This window comes from Triplophysa rosa, linkage group LG17 (genome assembly GCF_024868665.1).
Source record: "Triplophysa rosa linkage group LG17, Trosa_1v2, whole genome shotgun sequence".
Lineage (NCBI taxonomy): Eukaryota > Metazoa > Chordata > Actinopteri > Cypriniformes > Nemacheilidae > Triplophysa > Triplophysa rosa.
The window spans coordinates 1,249,011-1,265,134 of NC_079906.1; the positions used below are offsets into that span (position 1 = coordinate 1,249,011).

Below are 16,124 nucleotides of genomic sequence, written 5' to 3' on the forward strand. Positions count from 1 at the left end.
AAGACTTCAAAGTGTAAAATAAAATTTTAAATGAATGCAAAGAGTTGTGAAAATGGGAGTGCGGTGACGGTCAGATCTGTGTACTGAGACAGCTCTTAAAGGGGCCACGTTCTTAAACGTGCTGCTGTGACTCCTGTCACTAACATCACATGGAATGTCAATAAGGCTGGTCGGAAGGCCGGCTGGAAAGCCGGCTGGAACGTCGGCTGGAAGGCCGGTTGCACCGGACTGGACGCCGGCTGCACCGGCCTGGTTCCCGGCTGTACCGGGCTGGATCTCGGCCGCACCGGGCTGGATCTCGGCTGCACCGGGCTGGGCACCGGACTGGACACCGGACTGGACCCAGGCTGCACCGGGCTGGGCACACGACTGGATACTGAACTGGATACCGCACTGGATACCGTACTGGACACCGGACTGGACACCGGACCGGACACCTGCTGCACCGGACTGGACACCGGCTGCACCGGCTGGGACGCCGGCTAGATCACCGGCTGCTCCGGGCTCCCCACCCTCCTGCGCTGCCTCTTCCTCCTTAACCGGCCCACACGGCCCGTGGCCGGTTGCGAGGGAGTGGTGGACGTGGCGGGCTCTGGCCCGGAGGAATCCGTTGACGTCCCGCCGGACGCCCTCCTTCCCCGCTCGCCACTGGGAGTCGTGGGAGGGTTCGCTGAGCTTGAGGGCGGAGGAGCTGAGTCCCCCAGGATGGCCGCAGGCTGGACGCGGTTCTCCCGGACGATAGCCCCCGGGGCCGAAGCCCAGTCTTGGGTCTCCTCCTTCAACATCCTCCTCTCCGATGGGGTGAGACGGTGGGTGAGGCAGCCGTCAAAGATAACTTTTAATTCTGCCTCACCAAACTCGGTCTCAACCGCCACTGCCGAAAAGGCCTCTGTGAACTCCCTGGTGCCATGACTCCCCTGGCGAAACCCAAACAACAAATGGGCCACGCGGGATCAGAGGGATGCCCGGTCCTTGTCCACGCCACCTACTGGATTCATGATTGGCTCGATCGTTCAGTCACGGTATGTGTAGGGAGAACCCAAATGCAGGCAGCCAGAGGTGAAGGGGTTAACCCCTTCACTGCCGCTGCCTGCATTTGGGTTCTTCCCTCACACCAAACCGTGACACCACCCTTGACAATAAACCTGTGTGCCTTACTGATGATTACTGGTGATTTGGTGTATCCCGGGTGGTGTAGTCAAGTAGCTTAGTTCATCTGTTTTTCCTGTCCAGCATCCTTGGTGCCCACTTTGCCACAAGCACCTGATTGCAATTCTTACAAAATAACATTACAATTTATATCTCTAGTACTTAAAATGACCATTATTGTCGTTTTCACTAAATGCTTCATATAATAGTACATAGATGAGGCTATGGGTAGTGAAATCAAACAAATCTAGTTTTTACGGGTTTAGTTATATAGAATAATAAACCATGGGGGTTGGGCAGAATTTTGAAACTGTGTTCATAGGTTGTGGTTAGCGCATTCAAATAAAAACAATTTGCAAATAATGAAATGCATTATTTAACGATACATTTTAAAACAAAAACTTTTTAATCTTTTGTCCTTTTCTTCATTTCCAAAAAAATAAAAAATTCTGTTATCATTATGAAACAACTCATCACCCTTGAGTTGTTCCAAATCTGTATAAATTTCTTTGTTCTAGTGAACACAAAGATATTTGGAATAATGCTTGTAACCAAACAGTTCTCGGAACCCAGTGACAACTATAGTAGGAAAAATTACTTTATATTTTTTTGTTCTGTTGAACACAAAAGAAGATACTTTAAAGCATGTAGGACAGCAAACATTTGTGGGGCACTTTTGGTTACTGTTCGGGGCCTAATGGTTAGAGAGTCGGACTTGTGACCAGAAGGTTGCCGGTTCGATTCCCAGGGCCGGTGGGTAACAACTGAGGTGCCCTTGAGCCAGGCACCTTACCCCTACTTGCTCCCCGGGAGCTGCAGTGATAGCTGCCCACTGCTCCGGGGGTACGTGTGTTCACCACTTGCTGTGCGTGTTCACTACTCTCTGGATGCGTTAAATGCAGAGGTCACATTTCGTTGCCTTGTACATGTGCAATGACAATAAAGTTGAATCTAATCTAATCTAAAAACTGTTTGGTTACAACCATTCATTAAAATATCTTTCTCTGTGTTAAACCAAACAAATAAATGTATACAGGTTTGGAATAACTAGAAAGTGAGTAATTCATGACAGAATTTAACATTTTTACCTTTTTAACAAGATCTTCCAAGCAGTGTTAATTTTGACAGCAAATTTTGATTTAGTTTTAGTCATAGTCTTTTGACGAAAATGCAATTTAGTTTTAGTCACATTTTAGTCAACCCCATCATTTTAGTTTTAGTCTAGTTTTAGTCGACGAAATATGAAAAACATTTTAGTCGAATAAATATACATTATATTTAGTCTACTAAAATCTAAATGGTTTAAATCATTTACTTGGTGTAATTAAATGTTCCATACAAAGATTCAACTGTTTTGACATAATTTACTTCACCTTAGAATAAAATTAAACCAGGTCATTACCTTTATTTTTCAGAAAAGTTCAGTAACTAGATATGCATTGTTGGAACGCAGAGTATTAGACCATGAACGACATGTTCCAGTTCATTCAGTCCCATTTGACTCAATTGACTCGTTAAGTTGGGCGTGTTCATTCAACCAATGAAACGCTCTGACAGGGCTCACACTCAAAGGCTATTGGCTCATGGCATGCCTCTTTGAAGTAAGCGCTGCACTGTCTTTGCTTGAGACAGCAATGAATGAGAATAGCTTTCAAAAAGACATATTATATAAATTGTATTACATTTCTTTAGTCATGCAAACATGTTACATATTTGGTTGGAATGTACAGTTTGACTCACTTCATCACTTCTATAATCAGTAGAGGACGGCGCTGGTTTCTTTTGGCGGACTTTGTTGCATTTCACGTTATGCAGCAGCTCGTGTTAAGTTAACATAGGCGCATATAAAAACACTTGAGCTTGCCTTCGTAATGTGTTTCGGGGTGACTCGCCTGCAGTCGCGCTTCAAGTTTGCGGCGTTTTACCGGCGATCGTGAAGGAAAATAAGACGCTTTGTAAACCGCGTGGAGACACAGAATACATGTGTGTGCTTCCCCTTCTCCCAGAGACTTCTCTCTGCCGTTTATATGAGATAAGCACATGCGCGCAAACTGATGTCCGCCAGGTGGGACAAGAATATTTTCGTCTCGTTTTTATTAGTTGACGAAAATGTCAGTATATTTTTATTACAGTTTTCGTTATAATGCATTCATTTTTATTTAGTTATCGTCTCGTTTTCGTCAGTGAAAACATGTCGTTAACGAATACTTTTCGTCATAGTTTTCGTTAACGAAATTAACACTGCTGCAAAGTGTCTATAGTATGTTAAGTCCATGGGCCCTATCGTACAGTGCCAATGGCACGCCTTCACTTTTGTATTTTAAAATATGCCAAAAGCTATTTTCAGTTCAGAGAGCTCTAACATTTATTTTAGTCTAGGACAAGTCATAAAACTGCTCCGTAGTGTTATAAGAATAAAGTCAAAGTTACCAGAATAATGTCACAACTTTTTGAAAATAAAGTTACAAGAAAAAAGTTAAAAGAAAGTACAAGACAAAGTAATAGCACTCTGAGATAAAACCAAAGCAATAATAGAAAAAACTCAAAATATTGTAATTTAGACGTGAATGAGTTTGGAGTGATGTGAACAAATAGATTTCAAATTTAGTTCACACTGTAACAGTCATGAGACACTGTTCCATATTTTTCTTATTGTGTTGCCTCTCCACGCCTGAAGGGGGAAACAGTATAACAGTTGTATATTCTTATTTATGTCTTGTATATTTGTTTAGGGGGGGTTTCATTGATAACCTCATTGATATTGAGATGGACATTTCCTATGGACTATGGTTCATTTACCATCAATCATGATTCTTTGCTGGATTATACTTTTCCGTTTGGATTATTACAACACTGGATTTCTACACTACGGATTGGTGAACTGCTAATCTTTATCTCAACTGGGTTTATTGTTGGACTCATGAACTCTTGAATTGATACAAATTTATGTCTGGACTGAAATGCTCAAAGTGATGATGGTGTAAAGTTTATTCGTGTTTGGTAGGGCTATCCACTGTTTATTGTTGAATACTCTTGACTCTACTCTCGAATGATTGGATCCCCTTTATTTAAATGATTGCTGTATGTGTCTTAAAATAGTGACGTTACAATACGTCTTTCCTAAAAATCACTTGAAATGTTAGTCAGGAATTAAACACAGACATGCTGAGAATGGAGAAATAATTTGTATTTAAATAATTGAACAAACCACAAACGGTAATATAATTTCAGAGCGTTGATGTACATAATGTTGGATATGATAAGTGCATTTTTAAAAATAATTTTAGCTTCCCTGTGCTCCAGAAAGTGACTTCAGAGAATTCAACTATTATTTTTTTATTTATATAGAGCTTTTCACAATGTGCATTGTTCCAAAGCAGCTTTACAGGAGAAAATGAGAAAAACAGAAAAACACACAAAATGTAAAACACAGCACAGTGCATGGTGTTAATAGAACAAGCAACATCATTCTAGTAAATAATATCTAATAAATGCAGTCTCCCGGTGAGCAAGCCAACACTGCCCTGTGGCGAGGAACCCAAACTCCAATGATAAATAAATGGAGAAAAAAAAACCTTTGGAGAAACCAGTGTCAGCCAGGAGGTCACAGCATGCACTCAATAAATGAACAAATAAATGTTTATGAAAAATAGGGAGAATTTATTAGTTGTGAATTAGGAAATTTCCTTTTTTGAAACTCTTTAGGTCTAATTTGGTCTTATAAAATAATTAAATAATTATTATTTGACTAAAACTGTATAATAATCCAGCAAAATGCATCATACTAACTTGAACTATATAAAATGATGTACAACTGTACCATTTTGGTCATTTGTAGATGAGCAACAATTTAGCTTTAGCTCGTTCACACAAATCATTTTTAATGACAGGCAGTCAGTATGCTTTATGTGTTTTTATAGTAATTAAACCATACAGAAATACAGACAGTTCCACTGACAAAAGATACAAATTTATGTTGAAACAGTTACAACAGTAAGACATGTATTTGATATGATAAAATAATACTACCATGCAGTACAAATAGTATGGAATGTACTATTTAATAATGTACTTAGTTTTTAATCTGTTTAACTTGAATTACACATTTTTTTGGAGCAGCAATAATTTGCTAATGACATGATCTGTAATTCTTTTATATTTACAGTTGTCTCAAGTGATACCTCTTTACACTTTGCTGTATCACTCTCATTAAGTAATATAAAAGAAAGTGAGATGATGCCGCAATGATGCTAAGTTTGAGTCAAACACAATGATCACTAGCATGTTTTGATTCATTTTTGGTCAGCTTCAGCAGTCTTTGGATGTCTGGTTCAATATCAATAGTGTTGAACTTTCTACTGTATCTTTTAAAGGGCTCACCCTCTGGTCCGATTAGAAACTTTTCAAAGTTCCATGAAATATCATTCCGACTAATAGGGTTCCAGGCTAGATATTTAGGGTTCTGCATAAATGATATAGGGTCATCATCTGGATAAGGAAGCTTGTCTTTCAAGTAGGAAAAGACAGGATGTGCATCTTTTCCATTTACATCACACTTCTCCAAAATGGAAAATGTGGGCTGATACCCTTCACCTGGACGTACATACTTCAATGAATTCCGAATTTCTGCATTAGAGCAGTTTTCCTAAAAAGTGACATTGAAGAGAAATAATTAAATAATTTTTGACCACATTTTTTGTACAATCAGCAAAAATAAATGTACAAATATATCATACTAACATTATACTAAATAACTAGTATTACTAAATACAAAATTATTTAAAACGGAACTAACTTGTTCATTTGAGGATAAGCTACAATTGAATGGTGTTTAAGTTAAAATGATTAGTAATTACATGGTAAAACATTTCCTCCATGCACAAACCTGATATCCAAACTGGTTACAGGGAAAGCCCAGGACCACAAGTCGGTGAGGATATCTGCTCTGGAGCTCATTGAGCTGGCTGTAGTCCTGGGTGGTTGTCCCTCAAAGTGATGCCACATTCTCAATAAGAACGACTCTTCCTCTGAAAATATTAAAATCTAATGTTTCCCCTTCTAGTGTAGTTGCTTGCAGGTCATAAAAAGTCTTTGCTATAAATGTCATTGTTCCGTCTTGCTGTGCTCTGAATGCCATAAATTGTGCCTCTTTTTCAATTATAATGTTGTTCAGGTCACATGATGTTATGTATAATGTATGTCAGAAGGCTTTAACAGAAATGTGATATGTGACGCTCCTCTCTGAGAACATACAAGCCTCTAAATAAATGAAGCAATGAAAAAGAATTCAGTGCAACCCACGTTTCTTTTATATGCCATGTTTTTGGTAATTATTTAGTAGTTAATACTTAAAATTTGTTTTAATTTAATACATTAGGCCAGTTATATTGACAATATACAGGTAACTGTTAAAACAGGGTGATGTGGGAGTCAGTGGGACTTCACATCATGTCCCTAATTCAAGTAGAGGACATTTGATATATTTTATAAGTTTGACAAAACTAGCTATATTACAGATTACCTAGACCAGTGGTTCTCAAACTGGGGTTCCAGCATTGTATAACTGAATGTTTTTGGTTTAATAAAAATTCTAAGTTTAAGATTATACGTCTTTATATGGGGGGCCGCAAAGCGAAGGGGGCCTTACAACAAAAATGTTTGAGAACCACTGACCTAGACCAGGTAAATGGCATGTTCGTAATAATTTAACAAACATACTTAATAGGTCGTCTCACAATAAAAAGGGGATTTATAAAAAGCTCACAGGACACCGAAAGAAACCATTAATTTGATTAAAAGCTGTTGAACAATAAATAATACGCTGAAAAGTTGAAATAACTTTTTTTTTAAGTGGTCGCACACAATTGATTTATCTTTAATTTAGATAAATACGTTATGTTGAACTTAGCCAATTGTTTACCTTAGCTCAAACTGAGTTTAGTATATTAAATTCAGCAACTTTAATAATTCAGCAACTGGGCAATTCCGCGAAAATGTCAACCTAGCCACAAAAAATTAAGTTTTTACCAGCGGTTTTTACTATGGTAACAGCACAGATTTTAACATTTGGTGGTTCAAATACCCATGTGAGATCTCTCTTCAAATTTGTAAAGCATTTGTTTTATTTTTAGTGCATGATTTTTCATAGTCAGGTAAGTGCCATTTTAAAGATTGTCACATCCATAACGCTACATATTCCTCATAAATGGACACATGAAAATGAATATAAAGTAACTATTTTATGTTCTATAAAGAGGCATCCCTTCTCCATTCATTGGGTATTATTGCTTCAGGATTGTGCATTTTATTTTATAGAAATCCTACAAAGTTTATCGTCTCCCAAAAACCGCGTCCTTTTTTTGTCACATCCATAACGCATGTGTATTTACCTTTTTTAAATATATATTTTTTTCATAGACTGACATTTTTTGATGTTTAGACTCTATCAACAAGGGTTCAGTAAAATATAAACAGATGGTTCAATATAATCGTAACAAATTCATTCTCTGAGCATTTTTATGTCACGTCCGTAACGCAAAATGTCACGTCCATAACGCTGGAATTGCCCAACTCCAATCAAATTTTTTTTATTTACAATTGTCCATTGAATGTTTATCAATACACAATACACATATAATGACACAACAGAGCAATAATTTCTTTACATTTAACAATAATACTTGTATTTAGTAATGACATTTAATTTGCATGTCAGGAACTGAGACCAGATCGAGTTTCAGATGAAACACATACATTGAAAAAGTCAAGACAGTGAAAAGTCAAACAAAAGCATACACATAAAGGACAGGAGATGCAGCCGAGAGCAGAGAGTCATGTAGCTTTGTCAGGGTCAAGGTTTCTCTCACACTCGCCCGAGCGTGGGCGTGCTCTTTAGCTCGCTGGATGACGCGTGGGCATGCTTTTCCCGGGAAAATTGTGCAATAAGGGACTAAGAACCCTTGTTACGAAACGGGAATCCATGTTAGAAAAAAAACTTTATGAAACCTGGCGGAGTGAATCGAGCAATAGCCGCTTTAATACACATAATGCACTATGGATGAGTATTGGACTATTTATTGTTGTTGAGTTAATTATTGTGTTAGAGTGCAGTGTGTGCTACAGTAAAGTCCAGGAATGTATTCTTGATGTGTTGTGATGTAGTGTATGCTAGTATTTTCAATGTGTGTGATCACCGGATTTACAGTGGATGGTGATCGCTTTTGTGTCTGTACCTCATATAAATCAATAATTTGACATCAAAACACTTGGAATTTTTGTAGTTTTCGAAAACAAATGGGACTGTATTGAATGCTGTGTTTCATATCATATAATAAACAAATGGGTTATGTTAAAACCTCAAAAAATGCAATGAATGCTCCCTGGGTATATAGTCCATGTATCGGAGCTCTTTGGATACAGGATTTCTTAATTCATCAAAAAAGCATCACTCCAAGGCTCTTGAAAGTGTTTTAAAAGTTAAAAAGCCTTTATTAACACATGGCTTTATCTAAAAACACATCACACACATGCACTGACGCGTTGCGGAAATTTTGAGTGATCCTGATTTGCCGAATCCCCTTCTATAGGTTTAAGAAAAGCACCAACCATTAAAGATAAACTGGTGAGAAGTCATCTTTCCTTGAGAAAGTCTAATAGTTGGTTAAGTTCAAGTGTAGGAAATTACAGATGTGGTAATTGCATTCATTGTGATAATATGGTCAAGACGAACACATTTATTGATATAACATCAGGCCGAGAGTTTCGAGTTAATTCATTTATCAATTGCAATACCTCATTTGTGGTATATCGATTGGATTGTCCATGTGGTTGATTCTATATAGGGATGACTAAAAGTAATTAAAACTAAGATTAGCAGAACATAAAAATGCTATATGAATTAGTAATCCTCAGTACCCCAAGGTCCTACATTATAGAGATAAACATCAAGGTAATGCTAGTAACATTGAAATTTGTTGGTATAGACTATAGCACGTGTCGAGATCTATAAGAGGAGGAGATATGATAAAAAGGTTAAAGAAAGAGAGTCCTTTTGGATCTATACATTGAAGGCAAAGACATTTCCAGATTTAAATGGAGAATTAGATTTTTCAACTTTTTTTTTTTTTCAACCTCGCTCCTTGTTCTTTATTGTTTGCAATTTAAATTATATTAGTATATATATTTATGAAAAATAATTAGGTTTGAGTTGCTTCGATACTTAATCAGGTGACTATGTCATGTGACTAGATGATTGTTTAAAGGGACTTTAAAAGGGACTGTTTGTAGTTTGACACCCTGATGAAGGCTTGTAAGCGTCGGTGCACGTGTGAGATGTGTTTTTAGATAAAGCCATGTGTTAAGTAAAGGATAATGTACAGGCAGCCAGTTGTTATCACAGAAATAAGCTCCGACAGTGTGATCAGGACATGACGCGAAGCAGAGGGTCTTGTTTCACACTGGAGGGGCTTATTTCGCGATAACAGCCGGCTGCTTGTACATTATCCCGCTTATTACGCGGGATACTTGCCACATGAGAAAAAAACTTGACATGAAATGTGAATTTGAAATATTTTATTAGCTTATTTTTACTGAATGCACACCTTCCACGAGGAAAAGCTGTTTACTTTTGGTTTTAAGGTAAGAAACCATTCAATTTAGTTTAATCATTTGTAAATATAATGTCATATATGTTATTAAAAGACATATTTATATTTAATTTGTAAAAAAAATCTGTCAAAAGGATTTGTTGCATCCGGGTCACCGTGTGTTATTAGTTTTGAGAGGTTGTTATCTGGGAATAACGAATCAGCAAATGTCGCGACTGGCCAATCAGAATCAAGCACTCGAACGAGCCGTGTAATAATAGAGGCTTTTTAACTTTTATAACACTTTTGAGTGCCTTGGAGTGATGCTTTTTAAATGGGTTATGTTATTTGCTCAAAATGCCTGAATAGTGTAATGTGCAATGTACATATACATATTCTCAAACTGGAGGCCCCAAGATGGATTCAGTGAGGCCACAGATGTAGCATTTTATGAAATATAGAAATTTATTATAAAATTTGTCCAATCAAATGTCAGAAAAATAAGACCACCAACCAACAGAATCTAATATAATTAAAAATCAAAATTAATTGACTAATTAGATAAATGAGCAAAATTTACTTGCTTATTTAGCCAAAACATTTTTTTTCTGTGTACTGCCCTGAGCTCTGTAGAAATTTCAGCCACTGTATCACTTTCTGAGTCATGCATTTTTAATCTTGTCTCTGTCTCCATTACCCTGCATGCTTTAAAAATAGATGGCTGCTTAGGCTAAACATTCTCAGATTTCCAGGGTTTAAATCTTTTATTCATTGTGTGGAAGTTTTTGTTTATGGTGATTGCTATTAAAAATGTTCGCAGCATGAAATTAATGAGTACTCTCTCACTTTTTCTGCTGGTATAACTTATGGTCTTGACTGGTGACCTACTTCCATTTTAACATATTCAACATATTTGTAGATTGTAAAATAATGTATACAGACTTTCCCACTACATAATTTCGGTATCTATGAAAAGATGACAAATTATTATTAAGATTACCTAAAATGGTTGAAGTACTGTAAGTAACAAAACCTTAACTCTTAATACTTTCTAACTCATTGTTTTTGCTCTATAGTTGTGTTTATGTTGTCCTTCGTGTTGGCTATGGATAAGTTTATTGATAAGTCCCTGCATGGGCTCATTCGTCCTTTCTCTTTACCAGTGGGTGGCTTCTTGCGCCCCTGCATTGACTATTCATTATAGAGGACTTAATGACATTACAGTTGACATTACAAAGGGGTTGTTCCATGGAATTTCATTTTTAAACTTCAGTTAGTGTGTAATGTAGTTGTTTAAGCATAAACAACATCTGCAAAGTTGCGAAACTCAAAGTTCACTGCAAAGTGAGGTATTCTTTTTAACAGTGATCACTTTTAAAGAACTAAAACAAACCGCTTGTAGGGACTACAACAAGGTTCTTCCTGGGTTAGTGACATAATGAACCCCAAAATTTACATAAACGCTGCCCTCGGATCCATGCAACAAAGGGGGCGAAGCCATGTTGAGATGCTTTAGGGAAGAACAAGAGCCACTGGAGCAGTGTTTAGTTACCATGACGAATGTTTGTCTGAGCTACGTGTAGTCTCTGTTTACTGCTGGTAATAAGAATTCAGATACCTAGTGGTCACCATTATGTGCAAATAAACCCTTCCATTACTTCATCATGCGCTGTGAAAGCTGTTCTGTGCAATACATTGATATAGTGTGTGCTTTCACATATCTAAAAAATACTTCTATGCAGAGGCGTTAGACCTAAAGCTCTACTGGGGCACAGGCTCCCATTACATTTTCTATTTAAAGCCTGCTGCATGTGTGCAAGAAGTGTGCAACGCAATGCAATACAAACTTCCCCTGCATGCCACTGTGGATTTTAGCATGTCAGGTTCACCTTACAGCCGGTACACACCAAGCCGATGGTTGGCCATCGGACAGGTTTTCAGCATCATCTGTCTTAGTTTTTCTGGTGTTTTCCGCACCGTTGGCTAAAGTAAGTCCCAGTCTCCCTCTTTTTGTTGGAGTCAACATGTTGAATTGAATTGGCAGCGGAGCTCGTCTGGGAGTCAGATTATTTCGATTGGCTGTTACGGAAGAAAAACGGAAGTGATGAAAACAAGCAAACAATGAAGATAAGAGGCAACGCACAGAATGCTGTTCTCACTTGTTTGCATCTGTCATTCCAATACGACGTGAAATTTTATAGTTTAAACAAAGGCAGTCTGGATTGAGTTGGTGTTGTAATGTTAAAACAAAACATAAACTTTAGCTTGCCTACCTTACCTGCCTGCTTGCCTACCTGTTTCCAAAAAACGTAGTGTAATCATTATATTCCCCTACGGAGATACAATCCCGGCTTCTTTATTTTACTGATTGTCACGTTCTCCTCACATGACAGATCCCTAGTTCGAAACTGAGCGAAAACAGGTTGCCTCTTTGGAAATTGTGTGCCATCAGAGAAACATTTACAGAAATCTGTAAAACCAACAGAAAGCCATGTAGTTTCTGTAGTGTAGTGGTTATCACATTCGCCTAACACGCGAAGGCGTCGGGCCAGACGCACGTAGGTGTAGAGCGTTGACTAGCCAATAGGAACAGAGGAATGTCCCAGGAGGCAGGATGAAAAAAATACACACAATTAGAGGGTCGAATCCTGCGTCGGCCACAAATATCAAATGAATTTGTGATTATTTTTAATCTCTATGCACTTAATATATTATAAACAAACATTGTGCACAAGAATATAAGTCATCTTGTAAAAACGACTTGTGTAGGATGTCCAAAAAAAACTAGCTGTATAGGAGAATAGGCAGTGGTAGTGTTCTCAGCATTTGTATCTGAATGACTTGTATTTGTGTATTTGGAATGGCACTACAATGCTTTGTTCACTTCAATACATAAATGAACAAATTGAAATAAGGGAAATAAATCAAAGCAAATAAATACTGCAGGTGTAATATGTGTTTATATATATATATATACAGTATATACAGTACATACAGTATACAAAACTTTGAGCAAGGAATGTCTTTGATAATCAATTTTGACATGCCCAGACCTCAAAAACTGTGTTGTGTACATGACTAAAAATGACACTTGTTCATTGATTCATGCGCCAACTGAAAACATTGGAGCCTGGTGTTAGTAAGATTGTAGTATGTAGGGGAAACGGATGGAAAAATAAAAATTCTTTGTTTCACTTTTTATTACTTCGGTCACCTATATTGTCAAATAACGTAGTCTATTTTCACTTTTTATTACTTCGGGTATCTAGTCTACCTTTTGTCAAAAAAAAGAACAAATATATAATAATATCCTGCTTAATATTGTTTGAGACGAGTTCTGAAGGCCAGTGTCAGCAATTTAAACTTGATGCAGGCGGCAACTGGCAGCCAGTGAAGTGAAATCAGGAGGGATGTTACATGGGTTCTTTTAGGCTGATTGAAAACTAGACGTGCAGCTGCATTCTGGATCATTTGCAAGGGCTTGACTGCATTGGTTGGAAGGCCGGCCAGTAGAGAATTGCAGTAGTCCAGTCTTGTGACCAGAGCTTGGACTAGCAGCTGAGAGGCATGCTCCGACAGGAACGGCCTGATTTTCCTGATGTTGTAGAGCACATACCTGCAAGTTAAAGTGGTTGCTGCGATATGAGAGGTGAATTTCAGCTGGTCGTCAAACATCACCCCCAGGTTCCTCGCAGACTTGGTGGGTGTTATAGTTGAGGATCCGAGTTGAATGATAAGGTGGTGTTCATCAACCAGGAGTTCTGTTTATAAATGTTATATGAACTTATGAAACATTGTCTTAAATAAATGCATGAAGACTTTTAACAAACTAATACAAGAATAATAAAAGTCAATACATTATTAAATAATAATAAATAAAACCAATGTAAAAATGACCAGCAGTACTGTATAATAGTCTTTTCAATCAGTCTGTTATCAAATAACTGAAGTTAACATAATTTTTTTTAAAGAATGCAGTCATGTAAATAAATAAATAGACTATTTAAATGTTTCTTAAATCGTAGGGGTGGTTTCCCGGTCAGGGATTAGTTTAATCCAGGACTAAGCCTTTTGTCAAATTGGAACATTTATGTAGTTTTTACAAACATGTTTTACAAAAAAACATTTCATGTTTGCATTTTGAAAAAACACAATGGCACTGATGTATTTTAAGATATGTCTGTGCAATTTGTTTTCAGTTTTGAACGCTCTGACATTTATTTTAGTCTAGGACTAGTATTCATCCCTGTCCAGGAAACCGCAGCCTAATGTTTGATGAAAATAATATGGTATTGCATAATTGATATATAATTATAATATATAATTAAATAAAGCCTAAAAATGTATCTACTAAAGCCCCACAAATTAAACTGTGCAGAGCCCTTTTAAATTCATGTTTTCTCTAAAAATCCATTTTTTCTATTTTAATTTTCTAGATGTTTTCTAGAATACTTTTGTACATAGTATAATGTTGTACTTATACTATACCATCACTATGATATACTACAGTATACTAATAATAACTGATACAGATTATGCTACAAGTGTAGTACTGTGTTTTTATATGTGGGTCATAATTTGTTCAAATTAACCAGACTTTTATTTTGGAGAGCCACTGCAAAGACATTTGAGCTTCAGTACGAGTAGCCTTTCTCAAAGGAAACAGTGAAATGCGTGTGAAGTAAACTCTCAGAGCAGCTCGGAGATGTTCATGTGCGTACGTTTTTATATAGTTAGACGCAGACACTGACAACTCCATGAGCATCACGCATGTAGTTTAGGGGTCAAAAAACTCACGGTTCGGATCGTTCCTCGGATCAGAGTCACGGATCGGATCATTTTTCGGATCAGCAAAAAAAAAAAAGACAAGACAAATAAACATAAGTTTTGTCTTTTTGTTTATTAACTCTTTTAAATTATTAAATTAAAATATATAAAATCAACTTCGCAATCTTTTCGCTGAAGTGGGTGCGCGACGGGATGTCGTAACGTGGCTCAAGCACTTTCAGCATGTGTTTAAAGCCCTCGTTTTGCACAACCGAATATGGCCTCATGTCGGCACCTATAAACACACCGATAGCGTTTGTGATGGCTTTAGCCTGGTCTGATTGTGCAACAAGGGGCTGCTTAAATGCCGCGGTGATAAGCGGTTGTTGAGCAGCCTTCGTTTTCACTCCTGTCAGTGAAACACCGGGGTCGCTTCAAATGCGTGGCCATGCTTGATGTGTTTCCACTGTCATATGTCTTTCTTGTGCCACAGTGCCTACACACCGTCACGGTTTTATCCACTAACCTCTTTCCTTCATCATTATATTTGACAGGGAAGCCAAAATGCTCCCATACAGGGGATTTAAATGACGCGGGGCGTTCAAGCTCCTCCGTTCCTCCGCTCGCCATGACCACGCTGTGTGTGGACTGAACATGCGCAAAACTTTTTTTTCCATAAATCAATCCGCGGATCACGTGTGTGCCGAACCGAAGATATTGATCCGAACGGATCACGGATCAATGATGATCCGTTGCACCACTAATGTAGTTACACATCCGCATTATTATGTTTTTACCCCTGGATAACGCGAATCCGACTCCGTTCCACATCGTGGGAATTAGTTTTGTCCTTGTGTTTGCTGTCCTGTGCTGGATCATTTGTCTTCATCCCCGTCTTGTCCTGTTGCCCCTGGCTGTCTTTAAAGTTAAGTTAAGTTAAGTATTTTGTTCTTGTTTTCCCCTCGAGGGATTTTGAGTTATGTTTTGTCCTCTGTCAATAAAATGTTTTTTGTTGAGAGCTGTCTGCACTTGGGTTCTTTTCTCCTGTCAGATTACATTTACATTATGCATTTGGCAGACGCTTTTATCCAAAGTGACTTACATTGCATTGTATTATACATTTGTTTCCATGTGCAATCCTCTAGCTCTAACCCCTGAGCCATGATGCAACTATGTGTATTTTCCACAACAACTTTTTTTCTTCAGTGCCCGGCTCGATGAAAACCCTTAAATGGATAGTTCACCTAATAATGAAAATTATGTTATCATTTACTCACCCTCTTGTCATTTCAAACCTGTGTTATGTTATTTGTTCTGCAGAACACAAAGGAAGATAATCTAAATTAAAAAGATTAAGGTAAAATGAAATTACTTGTTGGATTACCAGTTGTCTGGACTGTGATATGGTGTTTGCTGGTGTTTGACCCTGCCTGTACGACTCTGTCTATAATAAAGCTGCAAATGGATCCTCACTCTACGAGTGCTTCATTACAGAAGACTTCGCCAACTCACGATCCAGCAGTTATGGCTCAGTTATCTTCCGAGGTATCCGCACAGGCTAATCAACCTGCTATTCATCAACACCAACTCACTCATTTAACAACACTAACGGAGGAGCTTGTC

The 16,124-nt window shown here is 37.8% G+C and overlaps 1 protein-coding gene across 1 annotated transcript; it reads right to left on the reverse strand.

Moving 5' to 3' along the window:
* Nucleotides 1-4,477: 4,477 nt before the first annotated feature.
* On the reverse strand, nucleotides 4,478-6,260 carry gpx2 (glutathione peroxidase 2). The gene is made up of 2 exons (XM_057355943.1): nucleotides 6,035-6,260; nucleotides 4,478-5,794 (listed from the first exon to the last, which is right to left on the reverse strand). The coding sequence occupies exons 1-2, from the start codon at nucleotides 6,254-6,256 to the stop codon at nucleotides 5,411-5,413; spliced, it is 606 nt and encodes a 201-aa protein (XP_057211926.1). The 5' UTR covers nucleotides 6,257-6,260; the 3' UTR covers nucleotides 4,478-5,410.
* Between the last annotated feature and the right edge of the window lie 9,864 nt (nucleotides 6,261-16,124).